This window comes from Hyposmocoma kahamanoa, unplaced genomic scaffold, assembly GCF_003589595.1.
Source record: "Hyposmocoma kahamanoa isolate Upper Pololo Valley unplaced genomic scaffold, ASM358959v1 210, whole genome shotgun sequence".
NCBI lineage: Eukaryota > Metazoa > Arthropoda > Insecta > Lepidoptera > Cosmopterigidae > Hyposmocoma > Hyposmocoma kahamanoa.
Window position 1 is genome coordinate 3,369,061 of NW_020653731.1, and position 13,706 is coordinate 3,382,766.

General features: G+C 33.8%; 1 protein-coding gene across 1 annotated transcript; it reads right to left on the reverse strand.

Moving 5' to 3' along the window:
- Nucleotides 1-6,416: 6,416 nt before the first annotated feature.
- On the reverse strand, nucleotides 6,417-12,492 carry LOC113227433. Its single transcript, XM_026460355.1, has 2 exons — nucleotides 12,449-12,492; nucleotides 6,417-10,469 (listed from the first exon to the last, which is right to left on the reverse strand). Exon 2 carries the CDS (start codon nucleotides 10,457-10,459, stop codon nucleotides 6,911-6,913), a length of 3,549 nt encoding a protein of 1,182 aa, XP_026316140.1. The 5' UTR covers nucleotides 10,460-10,469; nucleotides 12,449-12,492; the 3' UTR covers nucleotides 6,417-6,910.
- Between the last annotated feature and the right edge of the window lie 1,214 nt (nucleotides 12,493-13,706).

Consider the following 13,706-nt stretch of genomic DNA (forward strand, 5'->3'; position numbering starts at 1 on the left):
TTTTTTAAAGATTTAGCCATGTTATTGTTGTTGTGTTATGTTTGAACGCCTTCCACGCGGTTTCCGTATCACACGGTCGAGCATTATCTAGAGTGAACTGGCGCAACGTAGTACTTAAACACGGTTTCAAATTCATATTTGAGGCTATCAGCGTAAAAGTTGTTTAACCTGTGGGTTTTAATTTTGTTTTATACAAATTTTAAATTATACTACAGTACATAATTGTAAATTTATTTATATTTGACGGCATCCGTGGTCGAGTGCGACTCATCCGTAGAACAAAGATCTATGTGCAAGACTACTTGTTCTCAGGACATAGTACATTTCGTTCGTTCTTCTTCGCTGTGGATGTCAGATTGACCGTTGATCGTTTTTATATTTCCGAAACGAAATAAGATATATAAATTTTCAGAACACCTTTACGTAAGCATTAGTTTGAATGACCAAATTACGTACTTATTATAATAAAATAATTATGTACTTTAAAATTATTTAATGTTGTCGAAAAAAAAAATGCGTGTTACACCACTTTTGCGCTGATAGCCTCATTTCTTATTTGACTTGTGGTGGGACTTGAACATGTAGCCAGACCTTTATACCAAAAGAACTTAACGACTGTCACAGAGTCTCGTATGAAAGTTCTTAACGTTCTGCTCCACGTTATTAACTGGTAAAGACTGGTTCTATGTGGAAACCGTTGTCTATGAAAAGGGCCTTATTCTTCTTTGGCCGGAGTTCATATTCGACTTCAGAATACAAAGTAAATTAGGTTACCCATTTAAAAGTATGGTTAAATTTTGCTGCTCATCATTTTCAATAGTTTCTCCTACTGGCAACACAGAAAATTAATGTCAAGTTGGCTTAAAAGTCAAAGTAACCAGAACCGTAAAATCTGTTATTTAAAAAAATAATAAAACAATACAGTAAGGGCTCCTTCAAATTAGATGCTTATAGAAGCACTGCAGCCGCGCCGCTACTAATTTTCATACAATATTTAGAAGCGCAAGCTCAGTAGCAGCGCCACTGCCGTGACACTCCCACGCCACTTGCAGTCACAATTGGGGGACTAAAAGTTAATGAAACGCAACAGATACGCCACTGCAGTGCTTCTATAAGCGAAGACGCTTAAATTAGAACTTTTAAGGCGCCCTTAGGATCTAAGAGTGAAAATAAATGAATGAATTTATTTGCCTAAAATGTCATGTCATGTCAACGAATTTCTTCCTGTATCATGAGTTTACAAAATATTTTATTATGAGCGCTTTTCAAGATGCAAAAATTGTCAAATATTTTACACGAACTCAAAACTCGTGGTAGAGATATTGTATTACTCGACCAATAAAAATGAAATCCAGCGAAAGAGGAATGAAATAATTACAATATGTCTTTGTACGGCTTTTTACGCACTTAAAAATGAAAAAGCAATCATCAGACAATAAATAATTTGTTGCAATTGTATAGTTACCTTACATTGTTTTTATGCAATTAAGGCGATTGTCCACCAAAGTGAGAAAAAATATCGTCTGAGCAATCGCAGGCTAAAACAAATCTTTTTTCCCACTTTGGTATATAATGGTTCTCAGTAATAGGTTTAGCTTCATACATAACTTATAAGTCTAGTTAGATATACGTCTATACCCTAACTTTTCTAGCACAGCTAGATTTCTTCACTTTCCCCTCATAAGTAGATAAAACCACTCAAGCATGCGACATGTTGACAGTTTCAAATTTACGATTTTACTTGCTATGTTGTACACCTTAGCGGAGAAGGTTTTCAACCCAGTTAACAAAGTATAAGTTGCAATTTGATTAGTTATTTTCAGAAAGAGGAGACGTCTAAATGGTTTATTATCGTTTAAAATATTTATATCTGAAAAGAATACAAATTCACATAACGAGAAAAACAAGGTATCACAAAATGTCTACGGAGAGTACGTGCTAATAAAATATTCCAATTAAGGTATACAGATAAAATTTCGTGTTCTATGAAAAAACAAAAGCAAGGCCATAATCAAGTATTGTACATCAATTGCCTTGGTGATACGTTAATAGCAATAACAACTTATAGAAATAAAAACATCAAACATCAAAATAGCGAGAAATTCATGATGTGGAATTTTAATTTCTTATTGAATCATTGGAATGATTGTATTTCCTTAATATCTTTTGGTAATTTGTTGTATGTTTGAGCTCCTTCGTACATTATGTTTTTATTTCCATAATCGTCCAAAATGACGATATCCTAGTGATCGTTTAACTACATTTACGCTCTGCTCTACTTTGATAAACTGCCTCTCTTTAAGCTAGTAAACGGACGGCAATTTAAGTTCATTTCGTTATTAATGTACGTAATCATAAGTTTCGATAGATCGTTAAAATGGCGTCTTTTTTTGTTGTTTTGGCTTCTTGAATTGGAAAAACAATTCGAGTTATTTTTAAACGTCGAGTATATAACCAGAAATGGAGACGAAATGTCATTTAATTTGTTTGAAAACTATTCTGCCATATCATTACTGTGACAACTGCGCTCCGATTGGCTAGCCCGTGTTCGAATCAATTGGCGGGTGTCGTCAACTGCTTCACTTCAAATCGACCAGTTAACTTGAGCTTTGCTATAATGGACGAAAATTTGTAAAATTACATATTTAATTACCGGTGAAATGTGATTTCGTTTGTTTTGCAATTAGATGTTTTGCTGTTTCTCCTACACCAGCGAATAGAACAGCACGGCATTGTTAGAGATATTATCTTTATTACAATAAATACAGAATATTTTTTGGAATATACGGAGACGTACACACAGGTCAGTAGTTGGCCTGTCTATATTTCAGTGCAAACGAGAGTTGATATTTATAAAAGCTGTATCGCTAATGTGTTACCAGGAATATATGGCCCTTATTTCGTCTCTATTTCTGGTTATATACTCGATGTTTTTAAAATACTAATCTCAGGACTATATTACTAACATCATAAACAACAACTTCTGTCCCATGACTTGTTTCAAAACATAATAAATTTACCAAAAATAAAGTTTTTTTGTACTATCTGACAGTTTTTAGGTCTGTATTTGGAAGAATAAGTTCAAACGTGCAAGCGTCCACCGCGACGACTCCCACCTCCGTCCTGCACGGAGTTATTACCGGTTCGTCTATTTATTTTTGTATGAAAGTAAAATCTGATCAATTATTAAAAGTCATGGAACAAATGTTGTTGTTTATGATGTTAGTAATATAGTCCTGAGAGGTTGTCAGGTTTTTAAAATAACCCTGTATATAAATGCGAGATCAATGTAAAGTAAACCCCCTAAATGTAAGACTGATGTTTTGAGTGAAATTTTAAATTCAATAAATACAGAAAAACCAAAAAAATTATCGACTTCATAAACTTAAACAGTGAACGCGTTTCGAAATGTATAGGATTTAAGGTTCCTTTCTGAATGCCAGGCGGGTTTTCGAGTTATATTACAAGGTACTACTTGGTGCAACGGGCAAGGTATTGGATGTTAACTTGTGACACATATTATTCACCAAATTTTCTTGAAACGTCTTCCATATTTTAAGATAAAACAACATGTTGCATGTTAGAATGTTGAGGATACTGAAGGTAATTAAGAAATTAGGTATTACATTCCAAAACTTTGTTCTTTCAAATATATATTGTAGTGTATTATTATTTTGAACGTGTACAAACACAGTCAATTATTATTATTAAATTTATTTAAACGGATATGTTAATGCGTTGCTTGTTAAAAAATAAAGGAATAAAACTCTGTCCATGTGAATCCATTCAATTCATATTTATAGGCCTTTTTCGTACAATAATTTAATTGGCAAGTGTATGCAGAGTTGTAATCCGTGTTGGATGAAATTCGACTATCTCATACAATATAAAAACCATACACCAATAGTGTCCGCCAGAATGCTTGGTTGACTATGGCGATTCAAAAATTGCTACCTATTGGCTAGTATTTGCTGCCTTTCCTAAATAATTCTGCCCTCGTAACGAATAAGGCAACTTTACACAGCAGTTGTGCCTTTTTTCGTTCTGAGGGCAGAATTGCTATCTGTGATACACAATTTCTAGTACTATCAGGCACTTCTTGATAACATTTTTAATCTTGTTACATTTTTTTGACCAATGTAGATTTTTTTTAGTAGCAGTAGAGCTCCTTGTGAAGAGCTCGTACAGAGACGTACTGCCACCTTACATATTTCTGCCGCCAAGCAGCTATGTGAGCATTACTGCGGTCCGGTTTTGAAGGGTGAGGGTCCTGGTGGAATTACAGACACATGGGACTTTTCAACTTACGTCTCAGGGTGACGGGCGCAGTGGCAGTGCCTCTCAGATTTTTGAGATATAAAGCTCGTGAGTGGCACTGCAACTGTTCAGGCGTGGTCCGCTTACCATCAGGCGCACGACTTGTTCGTCCCGTCACTTACTACCATAAATAAAAAATACGTAGGTGAACTTTCATTCCTGAAACTAGCAAATGTTCGCAGTTATTCGTAATACGTACTTATGGAAAATCTGCACTCTTCATGCTGAACAAAGTGGCGACCAGCCACCCTGATATCAGAATGGCATGTCAACATTTTTTCAAATTTCCCAGAATATATCACAAGTAACAATTATTTAGGAAAGATAGCAAGTAGGTTGCAATTCTTGAATGTACACTCAGTACCAGATGCCACAGGCAACCAGCCATTCTGACGGATACAAATCTCAGTCAAAGATGTAAACTAATGTGTAAACAATGATGTAAAACTGTTTATTAGGATAGGCACAAATCTAGCTTAGGCAGGATTACGCATGTGTGCGTATGTACTCGTTCGTTACAAAATATATAAGTACATTACAAACGTCACATGCGGTCGTTATATTTTATTTTTCAAGACTGAACAAAATTGCGCGTGCGCAATGCACTCCTGTATTTTCCACTGGATTTGTTCCTAGCTAATACAACTGTTTTTCTGTTGACTTGCCAACTATTGTATTACATATTGATTTGTAATATATAAAACTAATTAAAGTACTAAGTAAATCGGTAAAATATTGTTAACTATTACTGTAATATAGGGATATGAGAGAAATAGCAATAGAATTTTATTTCAGCTGCATTATGCAGTACAAGTTTAAGGAAAAAATTTTGGTTGTCCAGTTTCTGCACGTTATGTTGAATTTTTTAAATAAAAGTGGAAATAGAACAAACATAAGAATGTTTTATCGCTTCAAAGCGTGTTATGGCATGCAAGCCGAGTATAATGAGTACTATAATTAGTTAATTATGCAAAATTAAAGACACCAATTAATTTTTAGAACTAATCCAAGTATTGTACAAGAAACTTTGTTAAAATTTTTAGCTGCCTAGCAGGACTTAACGCATTCACTGCCGGCAACGTATAAAAACGTTCACCTGATTTTCGCGCAGTGCCTTGAACGCCAAGATCATACATTTCAAAAACTTCGTCCAGTGATTTCAGTGCATGTATGGGTTTATACAAAGCTGTTCCATATTTCCAAGACGAAAACTTAAACCCATATTAAAAGCGTAATTTAATAAAGCAAGTATGGTAACCCCATACAAACGTAGCAGCGTGACTTGTATGTGTGCGCGCCTGCCGCCGCGTACGGACGCATCATTTGCTTAATCTTGCCATACATTCACGTTGCATAGAGCTGGACTTCCCACAACTTTCATTATTATGCGAATGTGTGCATCCGTATATGGTGCGCGTGCACACATACAAACCGCGCTGCTACCGTACTTCTACGTGTACATGTTAACCGTGAAAACATGCAGAGACCAAAATAAAATGTGTGACTGTTTGTTCATCGTTTTAGTAATGCTTTGCTGATTGCAATTTCTATACTGTCGGTCAGTTAGAATTTCGTATTAGTATATTCTTTTTGGTAACTACTTATGAGACATTTAAAATATAAAACATTAATTTGCATTTTATGTTTTTTTATTATGAACAAGTAAATAAAAATAACTGGAATCCCTGTTAGAGTAATTGGTTCCATAGAGAACAAATAAATGTCAAATTACTATGAACTCAAGGCACTGAGCAATAGACGTTCAGTCTCACATGTGCGTTTGAAGCCCTGACCAGGTTCAGTCTGGCGAAAGTTTGAAAAACAACGCCGCGCGCCGGCTGTGTATGCGTTAATGAACACTATTTTCATCTTCGCTAGTAAATAACTATACGAAATAAAATTTGTAAACTTGCTTCGTTCTTAGTGTTGTGTAGTAGCAATACAAATTTGTTGTTATCTAATTATTTTTTATACGAAATATTGATGAATGTTGCATTTTTAGTAGATTATTATAAGTTTGCAAAAGGATCTCTTGTTTTAATTCGTTACATGAATTTCTAATCTAGGTAGGAATTCAATAAAAATTATACAAGTGATGTAAATAAGCAAATTTAATAAAAATATACAAAATAACAAAGCCACTTACAAAAAATAAGTAGTCAGTGAAAGTAAACCTAATTTTTTCTTGCTTTTTGTTCATCGTGTCTACGGAAGCTTACTTTTTAAATCCTTAACAATTGTGTTAAAACTATTTAACCTTACAACAGCTGTGTTGAGTTGTGCAAGACATTAACAAGAAAAATAAGCTATACATTTAAAAACTAGAGGCACATAAAGGCACTAATTCAAGCAAAACAAATGTAAAATAAGTTCTCCTACTTTAACGTTCGTAACTTATTTTACGCATTAGTCGTAAAAAGACTATATTACTCGTATATTATTAAAAATATTAAGCTTGCAACTGTTGTGGATATAAGTAACATGACAAGTTTAGTAAAATGAGTATAATACATTTTATGTAAATTACGTTACCAGACTAATATTAGCATAAAGAAATAGTACCTACTTCCATAAATAGTAGTACCTACTTTATTTAATAATATTTCCTCCTTTTAAAACCATTATTCATGAATCTTTGATACACACAACATCTTACTTCACTGTTGTTGTACGATTTTATCTTTTCTAGAAGTTTTCTGTACTCCTCTTCATATCCTTCTTCGCATTCTAAAGGCAAAATGCGGGCTACTAGCAAATATATTTCGGCCATGTTTAAGTTCGTCAAGCTATCCGCTATAGAAATGTACATGTCAAAACAGTTAATACTGTTGATATTTAACATGTTCTGCAAATTTACTATTTTACTATCGATTTTATCAGCAATTTTTTCAACAAACGATGTATGGTAAAGTCCTTTTTCCACTAGATCATGCACCAAGGCACCAATCTCGTTTGCAAAGTTAAGGCTCACATCTCTAAGTATCTCAGTCTTCCGGCTGTGCTTTTCTGATTCATACTTAATTTTCTCTCTACCAAAATCTGCAACTTTATTAATGATCATAGTCAATTTCAAATCCCAAAATATCAAATAAACTTCTTCAACAGGCAAAACATTAAGCAGGTCTTGCAAAATTGAATCAAATATGGCATTGGATTTGGAGTACGAATCCCGCTCTTCAGTATTTTTCTCTACAAGTCTGTTGATAAAATCATGACATAATTGGCGCATCGTAAATATTTCATCGTTCACTTCATTCCACTTCTCTAGACACTTTTGTAATATTAATTTAACCAATTTTAGGTTTGTTTTGTTGCCCTCTTCATCAGTGACTTTTATTATAAGTGTCGTGACTAGATCCCACTTTGCAGAGCAAATCGATTGCTCTTCCAGGTTTTGTTGTTCCATCAACACATCTCGAATGTGGTCTTCGATTACTGACAGGAGAAATTCTTTATTTAATAATGAAATATTGTCTACCATTCCGAGCAACACCGCACGTTTGCTTTGAGAGCCCTTTGTACTATCTGGAAATTTGCTGACTGCCTTCCACGCAGCTTCATAGTAATCACCTTTGAGATGTTCTGGCAGTAAATAAGCTTTTCTTATAACTCTGAAAGTGTCTTCGTGATCATCTTTATGCAAGTCTAAGGTCATTGTTTTAAACAGCTCGAACAATTCTATTTGATTATTTGGATCTTGATTTTGAATAATTTGAAACATTGATGTGTACATGACCACGCGTAAAGATATGTTTTTGTTCTTTGTCCAAGCTTTTACTATAATTTTTTTCAAATCCTCAACGCTGAAACATTGAAAAGCTAAGCGCAAACCGTGCTTTTGAATTTTCACTGGAGCGTTTATCAATGCCTCCACGAATTGTAAACAGAGTTGTGGCGGGAGATTTGCTACAAAATAATTGAACATTTGTAGACAAAATGGGACATAGTCCCCTTTTACGTAAAGGAGAATCTTTGAAAGAGGCACATTTGGTCTTGCATAAAAAGCATAGCGACAAATCCCTTCTTGAATAACAAGCAACCTTTCATCTATCTCTACGTGGTCTATTTTGGGATTTTCTGGTACATGTTTCATACAGAAATCTAGCTTACGATTTTCATCTGCCAATTGAAATATTCCGTGAATAGCTGTGTGTATAAGCTGTCTAGGTTTGGCTTTCTCAGTTAGACATTGGGAAAAATATTTCAGATATTCTTGAGCGATATCATGAGAGAAGTAAACTTTTAGTTTTCTCAACACTGTAGTTAGCCTGAAGTCTTCATCCCTGCACACAGGACTTTCTGTGATATATTTTTCGATCAATTGAAAGTCACATGCTAGTTTTGCATCTTTTTTCAAGAAACGCATGACTTTATCTCGCGTCATCTTTTTATCAACAAAAAATGCATGATTGGAAAAATCTTCCCATTTAGATTCAATATATTTTGCAACAGCTTCAGGAACATCACTGTTGGGCTTCTGAAAATACTTTATAAAACTCAAGTAGAATTGAATGAACACTTTGAGCTCATAGTGGTAGTATTCGTTAGACGTATCAGCTAAAAGATTTTTTAAAACGTCGATTGAAATTTCACGAAGCCCTTGGTATGTTATTTCTTTCCTTTCAGGATCTAATTTTTTGACATGATCAGTTAACTGTGTTATGGAAAAACTAGTGCGAATCAAACCTTTCAAACAGACTGGAAGCCCGTTTTGTGTAAAATCTTTGCCTCTAAGGATACTGTAAATAATAATGAGTGCGTTAAATTTATCTTCATAAAAACTAGTTTTCACACTTCTCATTAGCTTAAGAACAATGTTAAAGCAGTCTTCTTCAAAATCTAAAACTGAATGTTTGTCTAAAAGTACAGAGATGAATGAATCTTTGTATCGCTCATTTGCATGTCTATTATAATAATATTCAAGAAACTTCAGTATTTGATCCTTAGTTTTTGCTGTTTCCACTACAGTCTCAAGAATTCTACTACGTTGGAGTGCATCAGGTGTAACTAGAATTTCTTTTGTCATTCTTTCAAACGCCTTGTCAAAGGGTAAAAATTTGTAATATTGATAATTATCGTCATCATTAAGTGCTAAGTGCTCCAAAGCCCATAGCTCTCTTTCTTCTTCTGTCATAATTTCATAATAATCAAGAAGGTAGAAATCTGATTTCATCTCAAATCTCTCACCAGGATATTTATCAGAGAAGATTTTTTTCAAAAATTTAAACTTTTCTCCAATTGCAAGGGCATCAATGATTGATCTATATTTAGAAATAAATATATTGCTCCAAAAATGATCAACATTCTCCGGTAATAGAGCTTTCAAGTAATTTTTAGCTTCCTCGGAGGTGCTGTGCTTTACCAATATATTTTTATTAATTATTGGTATATAAAGACGTGGTTTATGAAGTACTCTTTTTTTATGATTCTTCATAATGTCTTTGGATATTCTTAGTCCAAGACATTTGGGTTTATCATCATGAACCTTGGAGTACTTTTCAACGACATCCAAGTACTCCTCACTAGAGATGGAGTACATATGTCTGAGTTCATAGAAAATAGCGTTTCTACCATTCTTTTTTTCTTTTAAATATGCATGAACCAATTCAAAAGAATCACCAATGAAAAATTTTAAATTATCATCCAAATTATTCAACATATCCATTTGAGTTTGAATTGCATTCAATTTAAAGCTTTCTGATGTATGTAGAAGAAATTTTGTGGCATTATGGTATAAACATTTGCTCACGCAATATATGTAAAAGCATTTAGAGCGCTTTTCGTTTGTTACATTATTAGAGATGTTTGTTAATAGTTTACGTTTCATTTTAATCGACATGTATGGGAAGACGTTGTGTTCAAGGTAGTCCACATTTATTATATGAGAGTATTTATCATCGTACATCCAATTGTGTTTAAGTACCCTTATAATGTGGAAGCTATCTCCCGATTTCAATACTTCAATGAAATATTCAATATTCTTGTATTTTGATGCCAAATCAATCTTAAAAAGTTTGTCCACATCTGATGTTTCTGGATTTTGTTTAATTTGCTGAAAATCTATGCGTTTATTGGCAGCTTCATTGACTTTTGTGTTGAAGTCATGTTGGCGTTGACCCAAATTTGTGCCTGTTAAAATCATATTGAACTACCTGTAAACAATGACAGTCATATTATGATATAATCTAATCAATGTGATAAATAATATTTATTTAATGAAAAGACCGACAGCTAATGAAAAAGGAAAGAGAGGACTTTGTTTTACATAAAAAGACTGGGAGCAGCATGCATGCTCTGCTACATGTCAATTAACCGAGAAGTATGCATCGTAACGGATTTTGAAGGGTATTAATGTTATTAGTATTTGTTCATTAAATGTAAATTAGTCATACATAATCATAGTCATATCATTTATTTATTAATACCTAAAATAAATGTTATTGGAATAATTTCAACAGATGGAATTATTAATATTCCATGTTTATCTCAAGATCTCAATGGGTAAATTAATTGGTTTATGTTAGAAAAACAATGAGTCCTCAACAAGGCGAGGAAGTGTGCATACCTCTAAACTCATTTTACTTAACATCCAAACATATTGTTGTGTGATCCAAACTCACAGCACATTTTTGACCGTATAACGACCATATTATGACTACTATAATATTATATGATAACCTACTTATAGTCTAATTTATTATTTGGAAAATGTTTCTAGAAATACATTTTTCTCACTCAATTTGCGAAATGTCTCAAGTTTTTCATAAAGCATGCGTTATACATGTTGGTATAATGGTAGTTTTCCACCGGCGAGGCGTAACGAAACGACGAGAGACGAGAATTGAAATTGGCCTATTTCCATCAATAATTGTCATTAATCACTCGCTCGCGCCTTGATTGAGGGTAAAGATTCAGTGCTGTTTGGTTCATCTAGCAATAAATATGCGATTGCAGTAACGTGTCGCGTAAATTGTTATTATTAAATATGTTCACGAAAGAAGAACCAGATGAAACCATCTTTTTTTAAATCTCCAATCGAAGCGGAGCAGATTCATACATTTTTCTTTACATTAATTTTGGGCAACTAAATTAAAGTATAATGAATATTTTTTCTACTAATTGATGATACAACTAATACCTAAACATTACTAATTTAATATTTTCTTTCATAAATAGCATTAAATAATTGAAACATTTTGATTTAAATCTATTAATTACACGAACAAAGGCATGTTTTGGTATTATCACAATCCATATTATATTTTTAAGGTATGGAGATAATGCAGGTGTATGAATGTGCTACCTGTATCAAACTGCCCCGCTTCCCCCTACCTACAATCTCGCGATTGATATTAATAGCCATCGAGTACTCGCGAGATCACGTCAGAAATCGTGTTTCCGTTGCAGAGTATATATAATACATGTACATATAATACTCCATGTAGACAGTAGTACGATTCAATATTACATCAACAAATATTTCTCCATAAACAAATATTTCTCTTTTAAATAATTCTCGCCTCCAGACCATTTCCACCGAAGATGGGCTAGGAGCGTCTCGCCTCACCGGTGGAAAAAGTACCTTAAGAATATCGCAACTTAAAGATCATGGTTATTAGTCTTAGACCTCGACCAGGCACCATAAATCACAACTGTCACCGGCCCAAGCCTATTATAGTGGCCATTTAGGAAAAATAACAATAATTACCGCACAAATTAATAATGAATATATGGTGAATAAGACGATATTTGAAAAGATATATTTTTGAATGTACAGCCTGTGCCAAGTAAGTCTTAATTTTACACGCCTGTTGCCATAAAAGTCTAATGTCTCGTTTGTTGCTCGACCCATAACAATGACTTTTACTATAAATAATTTCGAAAGCTTGAAAGCGATTTACGCGACGAACTTGATATACAACTATGCGCCCTTGTAATTTATTATAAATTAATGTATAGATAGCACAATCCGACCGAAGACGATCATATTTTGTAAGTATCATCATAAAACCATTTTCGCCGGTTATACGGGCTAATGCTTTGAGATAGTAGAGTCCGTCGAGTAACTTTATTGCTCAGTAAACTACAAATTACAAATCTAATTTAAACGAAAAATTTAGACAATACTCACCGCTCGATATCAATATGGCTATATTATCGCTCGCACAATATTACATACTATTACTATTAAAGCGTTCAATTCATCAATGAAATGAAAAATAAGTGAAGTCGAAGAAATAAAAACGTACGTGCAGTAAACCCTCAACCCTTGTTTATGAATTAATATGAATGCAATTCATTCATGTATATGTTGTTCATGTTGTCTTTGAATGAATGGCTGTTTTTTATTATTAATAGTTTTGACCTGGATACAAGTCTTTTGAGCCATGTCTTCGTTTAATTATCGGGATCCTCAATAATATTTTCCATTTTGGTTCTAATACGATTTTGTTTTCACTTTCTCTTAAATAACTTAGTTTACTTATTTGGTTTTTCAAACAGTCTTAAGTGGCTGGAGTCAACATTTATGTTTTCACTTTCACTTTAATCACATTCTCTCTTATCACTTTGAATAAAAATTTTGAATTCACAATTATCGGAAATTTTAGAATAAAGTTTTTGTAATTTGGTTTAAAATAAGGAAAATAGTTCTAACTTTCTTCATCACTATTTCTTTCTACGTTTTTTCATCATAATATATTTTAAACAAAAATAATCTTTGTAAAAGCTGTACTTGTACCTTCAAAAGCCCGCCATTGAATGAATGAAGGGCTGTGATGCAATCATAAACGACTCAATCACTATCAGCATGGCAGTCCGCCGCGCAGCCAGGAAACTGCTCACATACTATTCTGCGTATGGCCTATGTATGGAGAGTCGCAAGACGCGTAGCAGGATTGCTGGATGGCTTGCACGCTGCGACTACATTCATAATTCTGCATTACGCGGCAGACGGAATGCAGGATAATGAATGCCCCCTTTTATGCTGTGTTACCATAGATCATACATCATACATCTGTGGTTCCCACCGTGTCCCCACGCCCATCCATCGCGCCGCGCCTATTTGTATGGGTGAGTTCGTGCTACAGGCGTGGCGCGTATTCGGGTTTGTGTCCGGGAGCTCTAAACTGTAATAAAAAAAATAAAAAACCTACTTACACTTTTACATAATTAATCCATTTTTGCCAAGCCTTCTCATAGAACACTATACTCGCAAGGAAAGCCTCCTCCACTCCTCACAGTTCATAGCCAGTCCCTTGACCTCTTTATTCCATATATTATTTTTACAAAATAGTAATAAAATTTTGCCGAACAATAGTGCTGCCATAATAAACGTGAGTTCTTATTTTTGCGAAATTTATAAATATTAATTACCTATATCTTTACTA

Bases quoted from the DNA above. Each gene is read 5' to 3' on its own strand.
- LOC113227433 (XM_026460355.1), bottom strand. From the start codon at position 10,459: ATGATTTTAACAGGCACAAATTTGGGTCAACGCCAACATGACTTCAAC.